The 20,039-nt window shown below is 37.2% G+C and overlaps 1 protein-coding gene across 2 annotated transcripts in view; it reads right to left on the bottom strand.

Annotated features, from left to right (window-relative positions):
• Nucleotides 1–1,383: 1,383 nt before the first annotated feature.
• LOC126334626 (synaptogyrin) overlaps nt 1,384–20,039 on the bottom strand; it is a 47,212-nt gene continuing 28,556 nt past the window's right edge. The window contains exons 4-5 of one of the 2 annotated variants that reach the window (XM_049997059.1): nt 10,669–10,849; nt 1,384–4,939 (exon numbers count right to left, since the gene is read on the bottom strand). In XM_049997059.1, the coding sequence (XP_049853016.1) occupies nt 4,902–4,939; nt 10,669–10,849 (219 nt within the window). In that variant the 3' untranslated portion in view covers nt 1,384–4,901. The remainder of the gene's footprint in view (nt 4,940–10,668; nt 10,850–20,039) is intronic. The other variant, XM_049997058.1, reaches the window with a different exon arrangement.

Genomic DNA, 20,039 nt, shown 5'->3' with positions numbered 1-20,039 from the left:
AAGATAAAATTGTTTTCATCCACATCTACAATCAGCAAATCATCTCACAGAGGGTGGTGGTGGTGGTGGTGGTGGTGGTGGTGGTGGTGGTGGTGGTGGTGGTGGTGTACTGTGTTGACTGTTGACAAGCCACTTTTTCCACATTTGCCTTCAGCAATCCCAGTCATGTTATGCATCATTCTTCAAATGACATACAAGAGTCAGACTTCAACCCAATATTGTTTAGCTCCAAGTATTTACTCACTTCTATTTTATGGATGAAATTATTGTACAGTTCTGGGTTGCGTGTATGTGCTATGTGCAAAGTTAAAATCTAAGGCAAACCATCATTCTAGTATATATTGTTTTACAAGAAATTTTCATTAAGAACTGAATAAACTACATTTTTGCATACATTTGGTCTAAATGACCATATAGCAAAATTAGCTATTCATTAGATCTAATGAATTAGGAATCTAGTTATTTAAATTTTGCACACAGTTTACTTTTACAAAAGAAATTGGTTAATTTGGATGAAGAATGAGTTTCTGCACACCACCCAAACAGGGTTTTTTCTGAAAATTTCTTTTTGTAAATAGATGTGTTCCCATTTTAACTTTGAGTACATGCTCCAGCAGGCTTACAGAAAATATAGCTCTAAAGCAAAAGAATCAAATCGTTTCAAAAGCCAAACGTAACTTTGTTTTGCACACTTAACAAGTTTGAGACTGACCTGCGACACCCAGTTTTACTTGATAGCAACACTATTTGGAAGCACTTCTTATACCAAAATTACATCAGTCTGCATACCTGGTTAACAGAGGGCAACACAGTTCAACATTTCGAGGTGCTTTACGAAATTCTTGGACCATCTTTCAAGGGGGGGAAAAAAAAATCTTAGTCCTAACTTACGATGGTGCATGTAACATAAGTATATACCTCTGTAAAAATGTGGGTAAGGTAGACACACATGTTAAGGCATTTACACCGAGGTTAAGGCACTGCATGTCACTATAACCACAGGAATTAAAGTTTTAATTTAAGCTACTTCCTTGATTAAGTTCAAGAATAGCAAGCTGTGCATTGTTACCAGTTTCTACTTTCTCACTGGCCTTTGTTCAAAAGTTGTCCATAAAATGGGAGGGACAGAGGGAAGCAGATCAATGATGAAGTCATGTTTCAGTATTCCTCCCTTAATTTTTTGCACTGAAGGAACACTATACAACCACACCCAATACAGCAAAGTGATTAACAAAATACTCAAAACTAGAGCACAACAGCAACATGGGTTTTATAACCTGATGGTTGTGAAAGTGCATTTCTGATGAATATATGCAGCCTCTGTCAACCACTTGGTAAACTGATGTCTTGAGTGCTGCAACACCATATACCACAACAGCAGGGTTTAGTATTTTCTGCACAGATTTTATTATGAACAACCACAACTGAGTAACAATCACAAAGATACATTCCTTAGTAAACAAAACATTTAGGACATTACACACAAACATCAAATTCAGTAATTAATATTTATGAAACTGACTAAGATAAGAGTTATAATCTGCTGTCATAAAGATTAGCTTTCAAAGAAATTCCTTTCTTTACAGACAAACTGCATGAAAATCCACAATTTTGTTACATCTTTACACATTAATTATCCAGTTATGAAACCATATTGTGCTCTGTAATCCTGCAACCTCTTAGAGGAAGCATTATGGGTTTACAGGGGTGAAGTAATACATTATCAAGAACCTTATGGTTTATGACGTCAGTCTGGAATAGGGGAGGAGTAATACAACAAGGAGGCATTTTGAACATTAACACCTCATAGGAACAGAGCTTTGTGAGTAAATGAGGACCATGAATATTACACAATTTTATTGCTTATGAGTTTAAACTACAGTTAACTGAACAGTCCGACAGTTTGTCCCTATCCAATAACCATTTAAGTACTTCATATTCTTTTGGAAAATATGTACATACATACACACTATCTAAATTCAATAAAACTGTAAACTTCATAAAAAAACTACAATAAGTCACATGAAACTCTTTCCAATGGATGTACAGATAATCTCATGGTTTGCTTACAAACCAAGAAAAATTAATATTAAGCAATTTATTTTGGAATAGGCCACCAGGTTGAGGATATCACGTATTGTGTAAACTGCATTAACTTCATTTCTACAGTTTTATTTCTGGGCAAATATTTTATTAAATTAAGAGGGGATTAACCATTAACAACTGTCTATTTCAACAATGAGTTAACAACGACATTACAAAAACCCATAATTAAGCAAACTTTTAGTCTTGGCAACATAGCCTGGTCTTTGTATTTTATTTACTACCCAAAGGTCCACAAACATTGTACAAATTGAGGAGCTACATTCTATGCAGAAATATGACAGTATATTTTCTATGGATACATTAACCTACTTCATTTTCCACTAAAGCTCTCTCAGACTAGATAAAGGAAACGTGCAAAATAATTTTGCAGACCACAGTTTAAGTACTACAGACATTCAGTGTGTTAAGATGCACCATCTCAGGGAAGAAAAACTTGCCTGTCTGAACTATAGCCACTGTATGAAAGTCACTTCTACACTACTCATACATACATACACACAGACAATTGGCTGTCTAAAGATTGCCTGCAAAGAGGAGAAAAGGTTTCCAAATCGTAAAAAAAAAATTGTAACTGGTGAATATGTCAACTAATAGTCAAAACTCAATACCACTAACTTTTGCTGCAGCCTTCTTACATCTCACACCTCAAATAAGGCACACACTGCAAAGCACATTAAACAAATCTGCAACCTTGCTAGAACAGTTACCGAGAATGTACCCACGCAGCACAGTTAACATGAAAGTTCAATATCTAGACAGAGCTCAATACACTTAACTAAGGATTAGCCTATGGTTCTTTGGTCAGCAATATATTATATATTACACACATATATATTTATATCTATATATGTATATATGAAATGTTTTGTACTTTGCAAGTGTTAGTGAAATCTTTATTATTCTTGAACATGTGCTGTTACACATGGACTCAAAGCACTTCTACATCTGTTCCCTGGAAGCTCTAGTGAAACAATTGTGTTATTTGAATGAGACCGTAGATAATTAAGTGAACAGCAGAAAAAATCTTAAACACTATTACATACTTAAAGCGAAGTACATTTGCACTTCTACGTTAAAATAATCGGCATGTGAACCATAAGGAAAAATTTCAGTTTAATTCATGAATTTCACTGAACTCGCTCACAAAATTCTTCGTTGTCACCATGCCGTAATACAAAATTATGAAAGGTAATAATGATAAGTAATACGTGAAACAAACTTCACACTACTTTTTATGCAAACTGATTACCTCTCAAATTTATTCATTTAATAGATGTCATAATAAAGATCATTAACATTAAAAAATAATATTTACATATAAGCATTTCATTATACAATAAACAATTATTTCAGCATTTTTTGGAGATCAACATGTGTGTCACTTATGATAATTGCAGCTTACATTATCCAGTAAAAATAGCTCTAAACAGAATTATCACTTATGTCTTTTGTAAATTAAATATGATGGTATCCTACTTTGTACAGGATTCAACAATGGCAGTCTTCAACAAATGCAGATAACTACAACATGCAGTGCAGAAATTGGTACAAGAAATTATTGCATTTCATGCCCATGTCATTGCTTTGCACTCAAACTAATTTTGAACGCCATACCTTTCACTTACACTTTTACAAACGATGGCTTGATTACATAAGTTTAATTACACTAAAAATAAATAAAACAATTTATGTAAGCAATGCAATGAACTTATCTCCAGATCTAAGTGTCACTGACTAGAGAGGTTCTACAGGATATCATACCAACCATGAAGCACGAACAACACAGTACATGGTGGACAATATATATATTCATGCATTCTGTATGTACTACAGTGGCAAGCATGGAATAATTGTTTACAACTTAGAAAGTGAGAACACTCTCAGAATTTTTTACCTATTGCAATTCCTCTTAATTTGATTATTAATTTTTAAAATAAAGGCAGGATATTAACACACACACTCAGAATGTTCCAACAGCATTCTCACTAATGTTCTTAACAGGAATGCTTACATGAACTTCAGCAGTGACCATTTACAATGGCATTTGTTTACGAAGAGGCCACTTATTAAGTCTATTAACTGTTTAGCCTTTTCGATAATACGGTCAAACATAGTTGTGTAATCATCTCCTGCATAACGAGAAATTTGATAATTTATTCATATGTTTAAGTTAGTGACCTAAGCTGCTTTCATTTAGTTTTATAACACAATAGTAATAAATACTAAAGAGATTAAATAAGGACTTAAAATATTTCGTAATAACATTCAAAGTTAAGGCTGGAAAAAGCTAAGAAACTATAACGAGAATGATGCGTATGGAACCATGGCATGGTATCTTCATAACTCATGAGGCAAAACTTCAATACGAGAGCTGCAGCAAAACATTGTAAACAACGATCTATGTGAGGTCAGGTAGTAACTCTAAAAACAAACACTAATCAAGGTTCACACCACTGTCTTCTAAGAAACTGAATGTAAGCAACTGCTCGTACTTTCAGCATTTCACTGCGTATCTATACCACAATTTATGTCAACCAGCTACCCTAACCTTCAACTGTAACTGTCAGAACAATAACAGTTTGACCTCCAATCATAAAGATATTAGTTATGATTAAAACATCTACATTATGCTAGAACATTTAGATATCACAACAACCCAATGGGTTTTTTAAAATGATTTGAAGCTATAATGCTCTAAATGTCTGCAGAACGTAACAAAAAGGTCCAACAAAAACTGCACAGCAACAATTTACTTTTCTTTCTAAGACACACGAGTACACCAAAGTCAATGAGCTTCAATAGGCCGGTGCTTGGTAGTCTGTTCCTATTGCACCTGGAATAAAAACACAAGAATTTGGTGAGAATGCGTCCATTAAATGGGAATGTGATACAGTACACAACATCTGTTTTAATTCTCTAAGAAACAAGCACATAAATCTAAAAAACAAGCACAGAAACACAGAATGGAATGCCTCAGTCTTTAATGTGTTTTGAATTCTATGTTTACATCTTTAATAAACAAAGTATGATAAATGTAATTCTGAATGATTTTATGTTTGTTATAAATGCAAGATTATTTCTGTGTTTAACCCTTTGAATGACACAGTCATGCTAAACATTCTGTGTCGAGAGCAGCTTTGTTGCTGCTGTACTGCTCACCTAATGTTGCTGCCTGTGCTGAGCAACTGTGTTCCAGTGGCTTTGAAATACGTATCAGATTTCAGGAAAACTCTTCAGCTAAAAAAAATTTTTTAGCACTTTTCAGTCTTACATCTTTACTCAATAAAGGAATTTTTTTTATTCATTGCCAGTTACTGTGCTGCATCAGATTAAATCACTGCATGAAATTTTAAAGAGTTTACAGATGTAAAACTGCATTGCTTAAGGTTTGTGTATGGTCAAATTTAGCCCATACACTGCTGTTTATGAAATTCAGGCAAAATATTTAAATTTTATTTGAAATTAAGAGCAGAAAGATTTCTTATTTCATCTGAAAGTTACTGGTTTTTATGTATGGCAGATGGTCACGTGTGACATCCATATCTTTGTCCCTGAACATCGAGAATGATCCTGTCTTTCTTCGATTTTTTTTTTTTTTTTTTTTTTTTTTTTTTTTTTTTTTTTTTTTTTTAACCGAGATATGGAAGTAAGTCATCTAACAGTGAGGGGGTTGTTGGAATGGGATGTTAAACACATCAACAGCACTTTAAGGAAACAGAGGGGTTGCATTTAAACATGTCCTCAGTATATGGAGAGTCCTGGAGCACTTAGTTAAGTTGTCCACAACAGCTGAAGGATCTTCTGAGAGAGTGAGGTGTAGTTCACTGTGTCAATAGTGTCCTGAACCAAGATACAAGCCTAGATCACTGCTGTTTCATGTGTCAGTTACTGATAATAGCATGCCTCTAGGACTGAGAAACTTTTCACAGGCTTCACCTGCTTTGTAGCTAGTTTGCTACCAAGGGTGAGTAATTGGCAAAACAGTCTACAGTTGAGTGCTGCCCCAGTTGTAATAACATCAACTTTTTTATTCCATGAATATTGATTATACCTGTGTGTCAGTCACTGGTTTGATGACAAATACATCCGGATCTAATGTTGTCTTAACGAAGGTGACAAAACAAGTATGCACAATCAATAATATTTGTTGAACAAAATTAACAATGGAACATGTAGTGAAAGAAATTGACATTTATTTTTTGAATTACTTTTGATAGCCATAAACAGAAAATAAAGAAGAAAAACTGTTAATTTTATGCCAAAGAGAAATTCAAAGTCCAGTGTTTAACGAAGGGTGGAATCTTTTCAGTCACTACGATATGTCACCTTGTATTACACTAATTGTGTTGCTTCAGACAAACATAAATGACAAAATTTCAAGGATACATAAGCATTCAGCATATAGTTAACAGAACAGTACACTTTGTCCACATGAGTGACAAATTTATTGCAATCAAAATCATGGTTTTGTTGTCTGCAAAACAAAACTGTGGCATTCCACACTACAAAATAAGGAGAGGTGAAGCAATCTTACCCTTCCTCCAGCATAAAGTTATATCAAATTTGTTTAACCTCACATAATCCCATAACCAAAGTAATAGCAAGTGTTTCGTATTTCATTAATTTGTTGCTTCATAATTTCCTTGCAATACATATGCTGAATAAGGCCACTACAGTGTAAAAACTTCAATAGACTGACAGTTTGCTTGCTATCATGAATAATGCCAATTGTTCAAACTACAGTATCCTCTTAGCACAGATTCATTCCTTTACTTCTCCAAAAACTGTCTTGAGCGAGTCAAGTTTGCGAAAGTGTTATGAGGAATGGAACTCAAAGACAACGTGAAAAGACCTATTTTCAACTGATCCTATAGATGACTTCATTGCCAATACCATTGTTAACAGAGTGCCCGACACAGACACAGACACAGACACACAGATTTATTTACCAATTCATTGCACTTATACTGAATTTCTACAGACCCAATACAGTAAAATCCCATTTCTATGTTCCCACTTTTACATTTTCCCCACTTTTCACATTCATTTCTGTCCATCTCAACGCAAGTATTATTCTCCCAATACAATGCTTTGCTACCATTAATGATTCTGTGTTACAACATTTCCCACTTTTTTACATTTTCTTTGACATTACCATGATCTTAATTTGAATTTTTGTACAGATATTTGTAGTCTGAGCATGAATATGATGCACTTTTTCCAAACGAATTTACTAATCAAGTAACATAACATTAGCATGGTGAGCAATATTTTCACTGCAGGTATGTTCAGTCACAGCCGCCTGTATTACAGGTTCACAATGTTTGGAAGGGTGAGAAAGTACACCCAGTCACTGCCTTAATTTTAATCATTATCTGAAGATAGTAATTAGTGGCAACCTGCCTTCTGCTCACTGCGTTTCAACAGCTTTAATTTAGTTTTCAGTCATTTACACAAAAACTCTGAAAACCCATTATGGAGACAGCTGCCTCCAAAAACAAATTGTTACTTCTGTGTGAAACATGCCAATCTGAACTAGGCGCGCAGTCTTACGTTGGTATAGCCTGACAGCCAAACATTCCTCATCAAGATGCTCCATAACATAATGACAATTTCTGCCCTTCATCACCAGGAACATCCCTCAAATGAGTGAAATTGTCAGCACCAAGCTGTTTATTTCATGCCTACTGTTCTGTTTATGAGGACTGGTAACTTTAGTTATTTAACGAGTATTGTGTTAAAAGTTTTATTTACCATAGTTTTTAAAATGATTATTGATATGTCTCACATTACAACAAAAATCCCTTTTTAATGTGATTTCACAAAAAATAGACCTAATAGCCATTAGAATGAAGCAAAAACAATTATTTAAGATTTTTTAAACAAAATTAAACTGTTTTAATTTCATACTTTTGAACAATATAAAGAAAATGGCCGTAAGATTAATGTAGTCATTTTTACTTTTGTTTCCTATGGTGCGCTGTATTTTACACTTTTTTGGGTCAGTCCACTGAAAAGTGTATAGAGGGGGGTTTTACTGTATATAACTTTTCATCTTAGACACTGCAGCATTCATGAGAAAGCACCTTTTAACATCTTGACTGCCACACACTTAGTGAAGGACGTATCACCGCCAAGCCAGGCACACTGTTAGACAAGGCTCTGCAGTAGCCACCTTTGGCCACATGGCATCAGGTCTGCAGCCCCAAGGCCACAATAGCCAACGTGTTCAAGTCGTCCAATCCTATTTCCAAAAATGCTTCATGTTACGGGCATACCTCACAGTTTTTGCAGGGTGAAAGAAGAGAAAAAGCTTGTTTCCACATGTTGATAAATTTATTTTCCAGTATTAAGGAGATTCTAGTGAAAGCCTTGTCTAGGATTCAGACTTTCAAAGATATCGCCCCTCCATGCTAATGAGATTGGGACATAGTTATAACATTTTAAGTTTAGTAGACTGTTGCTATACCTAAGATGATCACTGTTCTGAAGGATGAAGCATCTTTACTCTTAGCAGCAAAGAAACTTTTCAAATCTTCGGAAATGAGAAATAACTCGAGACATCAAAAAATCATAATTTTTGTTAAGCATGAATATAGATGCAAACCCTGCCTCAACATGCAAAAATGCGAAATTAGCTAATAAAAGCTATTTCAAGCTACTTGTATTCCATAGAACTATTTTAACAGAGAGAGAGTTAGAAACAGCTTTATTTTCGGCATATAAATACCGAAGATTTACTCATTTTTCAGTTACTGGTATTGCGAATCATCTTGTTAAACCCAATTTCTGAAGATAATGTGCATAAGAAAAGTCCTGCAAAATAAAAAGTAAATAAACGTAATGATGTATCAGTATGTTTTATGCTCTGGTGACCTACCAATTCTGGGTGGCTGAATTGTATGGTGCATTACGTGATGTACATCTTACACAGACCACTCAATTGTGCAGCCTAGCATCTTAGAACAAAGGAACACTTTTGCCTGCTAGCTATGGTTGGAAAGTTAATATAATGTAAATACTTCAATGTGGCAGTTTTAGGTGTTTTGGACTATGGTTGCATTAATACTGGTACAGGTCAGGCCAGGCCTGAACTACTACATTTACGACACTGAACATCCCCGACAGTGTTGCTCATTTTATTTTCTTGTTTTGAAATGTGTGAAGAAACTAATCATTGTCCATCATGGAGTTTGATTACTACCATCAAAACACTAGAAGGAATCGGCAATCCCTATGACCATATGTGAAGTTCTGCTCTCTCTCACACACACACACACACACACACACACACACACACACACACACACACACACACACACACACAATACAGATGTACACTGGCTGGGCTGCTCTGCGAGAGGAGCTGGCTGCTCTGTGAGAGGACTTTTCCCCCCACACAGCACCTCTCCCTCTTGGCAGTCTTAGTTCTAGTTTATTCATGCTCACAGCCAATTGCCAGTATACAGTATCCGCACTCTACACTATATGGAAAACAAAACTTGTTAACATATATTTCGACAATATCACAAGCCTTCCCCTAAATTGTGAATTGTTATTTTCAGTTCTATTTTTGCACTATGCTTGTCAGTTCCATCTGCAGCACTGTTGAGTACGAGTCGCATCGCTACAAATGCCCATTTAAGCTTAAAATCATTTGCAGTTTTGTAATTATCGAAGTTGGTGGAAAAAGAAAATGTCAAGAAACACCCTTCCTAACAGATATGATCTGTTTGAAGATTAAATGGAGTTTGAAGAAGAAAACAAGCAAGTACTATTTAAAAACTACCCAAATTTTTGCAGAAGCGAACCTGGAAGGCTCCCAAATTACCAAGGCTAGGTCTTCAGCCAGAAGTGTGAACTCAAATTTCTATGTTTAATTATTTAGATGCCAAGAAATTCACCACAAATAGATGCAACATTTTCAGGCCTTTAGCCGAGTTTGGTTTCCTGCCACAAGTGACTTGTCGGCTTAAAGAAATGGGGCATTCATTTAAGAAATCTGTGAAAACTGTGGTTGACAGCTGTGCAGAGATTGGAAAGTGTGCATGGGAAATGAGTAGTCAGGGAAGAAAGCATAAAATTGTGTATTCAAAAATTCTACAAGGTGATAATTGTACTGCAGTAGAAACAGACCTGAACAGTTCGATGTTTTGGACTAGCTGCAGTTACATTTGTATATGTTGAGAGATTATTTTCTCTGATGAAAAAGTTTTTGCTAACAGGAGACTTAAAATGACTCCAGAAAATTTACAAAAGCATTTTGTTATGTGCAACCAATAAGCATTGTTATGCATAAGCTTTCAAAAAAAAAAAAATCATTTTTTGTAGAGTACAATTGGCATTTTCTTTAAAACTTCCAAGTTATTTTAAAAATACAACATAATATTAACACAGATATGATGGAAAGGTATAATTTAGTAAAAAGGAATAATGGAAAAACTTGCATGTTTCTTTTTGTTGCCTACTTATGTCTTTTCACCTGCATATTTTAATGACTTCTAATGCCTAAGCTTCCAGTCGTCTTAACAAGGGTACTCTATTACCAAAGTATATGCTTACCCCTTGTCTGATTAGCTGAAAATGGTGGATCCTGGTAAGCCCCATCAACATCCTGACTGACAGGATATGAGGAATATGGAGCACCTCCAGGAACAGAGCCTGGTTCAGCTTCATAACTGGGATTGAATGCAGCATCACTTCCCTGGCGGAATCGCTGGTAAGCAAACCACGCACAGCCTGCCTACAGAATATCGCACAGTCAACAACATGGTAAATGAGTATACAGATCCTGCAATATATGCAAAAGAACTCTTACAATCCAATTTTATATCCTAAAAACGAAAGAAATTCAAATAGAATATGAATCCTCTTCAGCACAGCTTCATTGAACAACAATTTATAAATACACTCATGCTTTGATAAATAAGGAAAGTCTCTTCAATACTACATGTTAGTGAAACAAAACCATCTTTTAGCAAATACATCAGAGATTACAAGGAAAATGGACCACGGTGTTTGGATGGTACGGTGAAAATATTAAGACGAGAATTTCATTTAACGGTTCAACTTAAAACCATAACCTTGGTTATATAATAGATTCAGACCATTGTCCCTAACCTAAGGTCCCTACCCTGCAATCGTACCCACTATAAAAGCTGGCCCCCAAATACCACTTAATCCAGGCCCACCAATGGTAGATCCTGTAATACTGAGAAACTTCCAAAACAATTATAATCTGACATGTTTTGCGCACAGTGTTTTATACAGGTACAACAAATTAAAATGGCTGAGCACATGAATGGGCATAACATTAGGTACCTCAGGGTTCCCAGTCTCTTGTACAGATAGGAGAAGCCTTTCAGAACACTTTCAAACAATTTTGAAATTGCCAAATTTTTGCAATATTGTCACTTTGTGACTCAATAAGTATCCCACTATAGATCCCAATGGTCTGGGCTTTGATCCCTGGCCCGTCCAAAGATTTGTGTTTTAAAAATGGAAACCCCAGGTTCGAATATCAACAATATTAGAAGAAACTAGATTGCTACTCACTGTAAAGATGACCCGTTGAGTTGCAGAGCGACAACAAAAAGCCTGTTACAAATTATAGCATTCGGCTGGGAAGGGGGGGGGGGGGGGAACTTCTGGAAGCTCCAACCGGAATGCGATTTCATGTGAATAGAAATCTGGAATGGTGTGCGGAAAGAGGAGGGATAGCAAGGTACGAGTGACAGAAGAGAACACTGACGGGGTATGCAATGATTAGATGGTGGCCTGATAAGACCTGAAGGTGCAGCGTCAGAAGGTGAGGTGTAGGGGGAAAGTAAAGAGGAAAAATGAAGGACTAGGAAAGGAGAGGGACAGTGAAGGCGTTAAGACAGGCTGACACACGAAAGAGCGTAACAGAATGTGAAAATGGATGAAATGATAGGATGAGTGGGGTGGAAATTGTTGGGTGGAGGGTGTGGGGTATGGGGAGAGGAGGTGGTTGTAGGTTAAGGTCAGGATAATTTTGGGAGTGGAGAAAGTGTTTTAAGGATAACTCCCATCCGCACAGTTCAGAGAAAAGTGGTGGCAGAAGGTAGGATCAAGATGGGGGTCTATCATCGTCAGCAGTTCAAACTTATGACAAATGGTGATACCCCTTAGGGAAATGGAAGCACAGGACAGGAAAGGACAATGGGCACTCAGTACGTGTGACTGAGGGCCTCATTCAACATGCTGAAGAGGTTATTCTGACAGCCACTGAGTGAACAGGTGCAACAAACTGCAAATTGTGTTGGCTGTTGGAATAAATGGTGCCTTCTGTGTTCCGAGGTCATTCTTGTTTCAGTTCAGCAACTGGCAGAGAAAGATGAGAAGAACGCACTTGCGCTTTGAATTTCAACAAAGCTCACAATTTGCAGCATTGCCCCCAGAACTGACCATGACAGTGGAAGGAATGAGTCAGAGACTTCGAAAGTTCTGTGACAAGCTATGCTGGGACTTCCTGGACTTGCGCCATATGGTTGAGAGCTGTAGTGTCTCCTACATAGGTCAGGTGTGCACTACACTAGAGAGGCTGCTATTCACTTAGCTGACAGTGTGGGGTGTCCACAAGGGTCTTTTAGATTACGCAATTCTCCATCAAATCCAGATACTGATAGTAGTAGAAAACCAAGACTTGTCAGTGTAAGGTCAGAAAAAACCCTCCCCCAATTGATATTACTAAAATCTCTAAGGTGAACTGCTGAAGCATTTACAATGAAGTGCCAGAGTTTGAAGTGTTCATGAAAAGCAATGAAGCTCACAATTCTAGATACAGAAAGTTGATTGAAACCTGAAATTGATAGCAGTGAGATTACTGGGGAAAATTGCTGTGTATAATGGAAGGACAGGCAACTAGGAAATGGAGGTGACATTTGTCTCAGTAGGGGGGGGGGGGGGGGGGGGGGGAGACACAAAAAAACCCTCAAATCATCCAGGATAATTCATTTCCTAGCAATGTTACTGAATTTAGGTGAACACATTAAGTAAACAAAATATTGTATCTATATGATATACCTTCATTAACATCATCTACATCTACATCCATACTCCGCAAGCCACCCGACGGTGTGTGGCGGAGGGTACCCTGAGTACCTCTATCGGTTCTCCCTTCTATTCCAGTCTCGTATTGTACGTGGAAAGAAGGATTGTCGGTATGCTTCTGTGTGGGCTCTAATTTCTCTGATTTTATCCTCATGGTCTCTTCGCGAGCTATACGTAGGAGGGAGCAATATACTGTTTCACTCTTCGGTGAAGGTATGTTATCTAAACTTTAACAAAAGCCCGTACCGAGTTACTGAGCGTCTCTCCTGCACAGTCTTCTACTGGAGTTTATCATCTCTAACACTTTCGCGGTTACTAAATGATCCTGTAACGAAGCGCGCTGCTCTCCTTTGGATCTTCTCTATCTCTTCTATCAACCATATCTGGTGCGGATCCCACACTGCTGAGCAGTATTCAAGCAGTGGGCGAACAAGCGTACTGTAACCTACTTCCTTTGTTTTCGGATTGCATTTCCTTAGGATTCTTCCAATGAATCTCAGTCTGGCATCTGCTTTACCGACGATCAACTTTATATGATCATTCCATTTTAAATCACTCCTAATGCGTACTCCCAGATAATTTATGGAATTAACTACTTCCAGTTGCTGACCTGCTATTTTGTAGCTAAATGATAAGGGACCTATCTTTCTATGTATTCGCATCACATTACACTTTTCTACATTGAGATTCAATTGCCATTCCGTGCACCATGCGTCAATTCGCTGCAGATCCTCCTGCATTTCAGTACAGTTTTTCATTGTTGCAACCTCTTGATACACCACAGCATCATCTGCAAAAAGCCTCAGTGAACTTCCAATGTCATCCACCAGGTCATCTATGTATATTGTGAATAGCAACAGTCCTATGACACTCCCCTGCGGTACACCTGAAATCACTCTTACTTCGGAAGACTTCTCTCCATTTTACTAACATTATTTCTTGTTGCAGGTCTCAGAATTCTAGGTTGGAGCACGATTCTGTTCTTGCACATCATCATCATGGCAGTTCCCCATTTATTTCATTGCAACAGAGTATTAGGTTTGTAAGTAACCTGTTACTACATTTTATGGGCAACCTTTCTACTGATTTCTAATGTAACGCTAAAAAAATATGCCTGTTACTGTATTTACTCGAATCTAAGCCGCACTTTTTTTTCCAGTTTTTTAATCCAAAAAAACGCCTGCAGCTTAGAATTGAGTGCAAAGCAAGCGGAAGTTCTGAAAATGTTGGATGCCACCACAACTTACTTCTGTTGTTTAATATAAGTAGCACTACACAAGCATGCTTTGTAGGCACAAAGATAAATACTGGCACCAAAACCCCTGCGTCAGTAAATAAAAAAAAGGTGGAAGAAGAGCTTTTTTTTCTCCGCCCCGAGTTTCGACTACTGCATTTTCATACATTATCCAACGAAGTAAATACAAATTCCGTATTGTTCATCTTCGAATGTAGCAGCATTTCAATGTACTATGAAAATCCGACTGGCAAGACTGTTTGGGATGTTTGTCAATAAGGTCAACTCCACGTTCTGCATTTTTTCCTATCTGCGAGAAGAGATGGTTGCTAATAGGAACTTTTATAAATTGTGAATCACATGCTGTATTCTCATTACCACAAGAATAATATGATTATAAACATTTTGCCATGTATTGTTTCGTATTTGCTGCTATCTCATTTAAATCCTGTCTGCCTAATAAACTGCAAAACTTGAGTGAGACAACAGAAAACGCAGAAGAATATACATATCGTGTCACGTTTATATTCATATTATTCTCATGCTTAACAGTGATACAGGCAGAAATGAAGCACGGCAATTGACTAGATTTTTAAATCTAAGATGACTAATGTCTGTGCAGAATGTAATGTACTAAAGAGGCATCTGCTAAGATTTTCAAACGGAGAAAATTTTTTCGCTAATCTCTTATTCAGAACATCATCTACCATATGCAGTCTATTATTTGGTTCTTGTTGATCATTATCAAAGAAAGCAGCAGTGTAAGTAACAACAAATAGCAGTCTCTTGCCATTGTTTCGCTAATGAGACGATTTCCCCCCCCCCCTCCCCTCTCTCTCTCTCTCTCAAAATTGTAAATGGCGGGTAGCGTGCAGAAAAAGCAAGCCATGCCGCGAGTGGCGACAGGCAGTAAGTACACACTATCAGAATGCGACAAACAATGCAAGACACAGTACAGTAATGCATTTTCAGCTTAGAGTGACAAACAGCAAAGAAAACTGCGCTTATCAGATCAAAGTAAAATAAGCAATCAATTCAAACCAGACAAAGCATGTGAAAAAGGAATGGTACCCGTATAAATACGGGCAGAGCACCCGACGCATAGCAATGGCTACCTGGTAAAGCTTAACTGCTAAGCTTACGAATCGCACCAAACTACTGTAGCTGTATCGTCATTCATTCGACCTAAATTGTCTCTCATATTACGGTGAACCAACTTTGTTTCGATTTGGAGATGCGGCCTAAAACTTTTCTCTCCCTTGAATTTCGAGTCTCATTTTTCAGGTGCGGCTTAGATTCGAGTAAATACGGTAACCAAAGTGAGAAAACTACTGGTTTGGAAGAAAGAAGAAAAGCAATACAAAATACACTATCTCAGTATTGCAATATTATAATGCAGACATGGAGGGGGGACTACTTTTGAGCGATTAAGGCCAAGTTTCAGAGATCCACTTATCCAGACATTTGTTACTAACACGTTTCTTATTAACAGTCAACAGGAACAACAATACAATACCAACCACTGAACTGACTCCACCTCTATTTGTTTTTGTAGTAACGGAAAAAAATGCTTTCTCCCAGTCTTGGGAAGAAACTTTTTAACAGCTTTGCTAACTGACTCCAGACAACATTTTCTTTTAAAATTATTGCTGACAATGTAACCCTTAATTTGGGTCCACATCAACTGTGTTGGGTTGATATGTCAGTGACAGGGTGGCAGCCTAATGATATGCTCATATTCTTCCAGATTGTCAATTTTGTGTATAAGGAATCTTGGTATGCATGAGTTGTTCAGAAAGTAATGCACCGCTTTTTTTTTCCTCAGCCGAAAACGATGCTACAAATGCCGAATGTTACATATGTATTATTTGAAGCCTCCTGAGTGGGCATACCAAGTTTCTATCACTTCCGACAGATAGCTTAGCTACAGGACAGTTTCCAATGGGATCTGTAGGTGATGTACGTTACAAGAAATGTGCCGTCATTGAATTTCTCACTGCATAGAAAGAAACTGTGGGGAATATCCATAAACACTTGTGCAAAGTCTATGGAGCATTTGCTATTGACAGAAGTACGAATAATAACTGAGCATGGAAGGTGAGGTCATCAGAAGGCAATTTGGTGGAGCTCTACGATTTGCGACAGTCGAGGAGACCATCCACGGCTGTCACACCTGACATGTTACAATGAGCTGCTGATATTCGCGAGGACAGATGCATTACAACTCAGCAGTTGGAACTGTATCTGTCAATCAGCAAAGCAAGTTCACGCAGTGAAGCATTGGTTCCACCTCCAGGACAAACAGGCTAACAGATTTTTCCACTGAAAAGCAACAAAACTGGTATTTATTTGGAAAGGAATCACTAAAATTAGAGAAAGCACCACACGAATTTTCTGCTCAAACACTATCAATGTTCATAACTTTTATGTGGTCCTTTGTACTGCTTCAGACTATTTTTCTTTACGTTACAGTTTGTGCACGCTTGGCTATGAATAGTTAATCACACAGAAAGAGCTGACCATACACACGTGTAGCCCATGCCTGGAGGATTAAGTGGGGCATGCTGTTATCGCACGAGATATTAATGTTGTGACTACTTTTATATATCCCGCCTCACCTGTCAAATGTTTTGCTCTGAACATTGGGAGTCACATTGTATATATTCTTAATGCTCAGAGCTAATGGAAATGGAATAGTCATTACTTGTTTGACTGCAGCGTAGAAAACACACCAGGTGCCACGCAGTTTGTGGCAACAAACTGTTGTTGACACTTTACTGTAATGTTGTGAAATTTACAAAATAGTAACAAGGAAGGGGGAAAATTAAAATAAAATTCAGTAAACTGTGATTATTCATCTTATCTTTCTTTTACTTCAGTCCCAGGAGCAATAAATTTGTATAAAATTATTGCATCACTTGAGGGTTTTTTTTTTTTTTGTAATTTTTTGGCTATATGATGATTCATATACTGGTTAACTGAAATTAGAAGTATGTAGTCCAGGGTAACACCAAGTAGTCCAAAAAATGTGAATTTTTAGTGTATGAAGTGACTAGGTATTAATAAAGATGAAATGGATGTTCTCATCATAACATGCTACTACAAAGTATAAACTGTTTACCTGAATAACAATGGTACTGGGTCAAATTTGGAACTTTTTTTTTTTTTTTTTTAGTCTTACCATGAGACAGTCGGGTAATTTTATGGTCAATCAAGATATGCATCTGTGTCTAAAGTTACAAAAATTATTCAAAGGTACTGAGTACGAGGCATGTTCAGAATGTAAGCATACTACACTATTATACAGGGTGATTCAAAAAGAATACGACAACTTCAGGAATTTAAAAATCTGCAACGACAAAAGGCAGAGCTAAGCACTATCTGTCGGCGAATTAAGGGAGCTATAAAGTTTCATTTAGTTGTACATTTGTTCGTTTGAGGCACTGTTGACTAGGCGTCAGTGTCAGTTGATGCTAAGATGGCGGCCGCTCAACAGAAAGCTTTTTGTGTTATTGAGTACGGCAGAAGTGAATTGACGACAGTTGTTCAGCGTGCATTTCGAACGAAGTATGGTGTTAAACCTCCTGATAGGTGGTGTATTAAACATTGGTATAAACAGTTTACAGAGAATGGGTGTTTGTGCAAAGGTAAAAGTTCTGGACGGCCGAGAATGAGTGATGAAAATGTAGCACGCATCCAGCAAGCATTTGTTCGCAGCCCAGGAAAATCGACTCGCAGAGCTAGCAGAGAGCTGCAAATTCCACAATCAACTGTATGGAGAGTCCTACGAAAAAGGTTAGTTATGAAACCTTATCGTCAACTACCCGAGGCGATGGATCGGCCGCCAGGCAGCCCGTGACAGAGCACTTCATCACTGGCCTCCAAGAAGCCCTGATCTTACCCCCTGCGATTTTTTCTTATGGGGGTATGTTAAGGATATGGTGTTTCGGCCACCTCTCCCAGCCACCATTGATGATTTGAAATGAGAAATAACAGCAGCTATCCAAACTGTTACGCCTGATATGCTACAGAGAGTGTGGAACGAGTTGGAGTATCGGGTCGATATTGCTCGAGTGTCTGGAGGGGGCCATATTGAACATCTCTGAACTTTTTTTGAGTGAAAAAAAAAAAAAAACTTTTTAAATACTCTCTGTAATGATGTATAACAGAAGGTTATATTATGTTTCATTCATTAAACACACATTTTTAAAGTTGTGGTATTCTTTTTGAATCACCCTGTATTTTTCATTTTTGGAAAAATGAAATAACTAAACAGAAACATTTATTATTATTTTTTCTTTCTTATCTCAGACGTTATGTATGGTCAAAAGTAGAAAGTGACGCGGACCTTGATCAAGCGTGACTTCCTTTTAACTGTACGGTATATGTTATATTGCATTTAGGAACTTTCGGGTAATTTAACATGTATCAATAATTACAGATTTCTGTAGTTGTATATATAAGTTTGGATGTAGCTGTATTGCATTGATGTACAGGTGGATATAGTGTGGTACGACTCCTGTAGTTGATAGTATAATTGGTATAATGTCAACTTTATCCTGATGCCCCATGTCCTTGACTTCCTCAGCCGGTTGGATACATTTCAATTTTTTCTCCTGTTTTCTTTTGTATATTTGTTGTATATTAGGTATGGATATTTCAATTAGTTGTGTTAATTTCTTCTTTTTATTGGTGAGTATGATGTCAGGTTTGTTATGTGGTGGTGTTTTCTCGCTTATAATGGTTCTGTTCCAGTATAATTTGTATTCATCATTCTCCAGTACATTTTGTGGTGCACACTTGTATGTGGGAACGTGTTTTATTAGTTTATGTTGTACGGCAAGTTGTTGAGGTATTATTTTTGCTACACTGTCATGTCTTCTGGTGTATTCTGTATTTGCTAGTATTGTACATCTGCTTGTGATGTGATCTACTGTTTCTATTTGTTGTTTGCAAAGTCTGCATTTGTGTGTTGTGGTATTGGGATATTTAGTAATATGCTTGATGTAATATGCTTGATGTAATATCTGGTGTTTATTGTATGATCCTGTATTGGAATCATGAACCCTTCTGTCTCTCTGTATATATTGCCTTTTCTTAGCCACGTGTTGGATGCATCTTTATCAATGTTTGGCTGTGTTACATGATACGAGTGCTTGCCATGTAGTGTTTTCTTTTTCCAATTTACTTTCTTCGTATCTGTTGATGTTATGTGATCTAAAGTGTTCCAGAAGTGGTTATGAAATTGCAGTGCTGTAGCCAATGTATTTATATGAGTGATTGCTTTGTGTATTTTGCTAGTTTCTGCTCATTCTAGAAAGAATCTTCTTAAGTTATCTACCTGTCCATTTCCCTCTCCTTCCTGAAGAAGCAACTATCGGTTGCGAAAGCTAGTAATTCTGTGTGTGTGTTTGTGTGTTTTGTTCATTGTGCCTGTCTGCCGGCACTTTCCCGCTTGGTAACTCTTGGAATCTTTGTTTTTAATATATGTCCATAATGTAGGTTTTTTATGTCGATAAATCCCTTCCTCCTCCTTTTCTGCTTAATGTGAATCTTTCCGTTGCTGAAGGTATGCGATGTATTCTATATTTGTGGCATTGTGATCGTGTAAGTGTACTGAGTGCTT

Source organism: Schistocerca gregaria, chromosome 2 (genome assembly GCF_023897955.1).
Source record: "Schistocerca gregaria isolate iqSchGreg1 chromosome 2, iqSchGreg1.2, whole genome shotgun sequence".
Classification (NCBI taxonomy): Eukaryota; Metazoa; Arthropoda; class Insecta; order Orthoptera; family Acrididae; genus Schistocerca; species Schistocerca gregaria.
The sequence above is the reverse complement of the archived record's forward strand: the minus strand, read 5'-3'. Positions and strand labels throughout refer to the sequence as shown.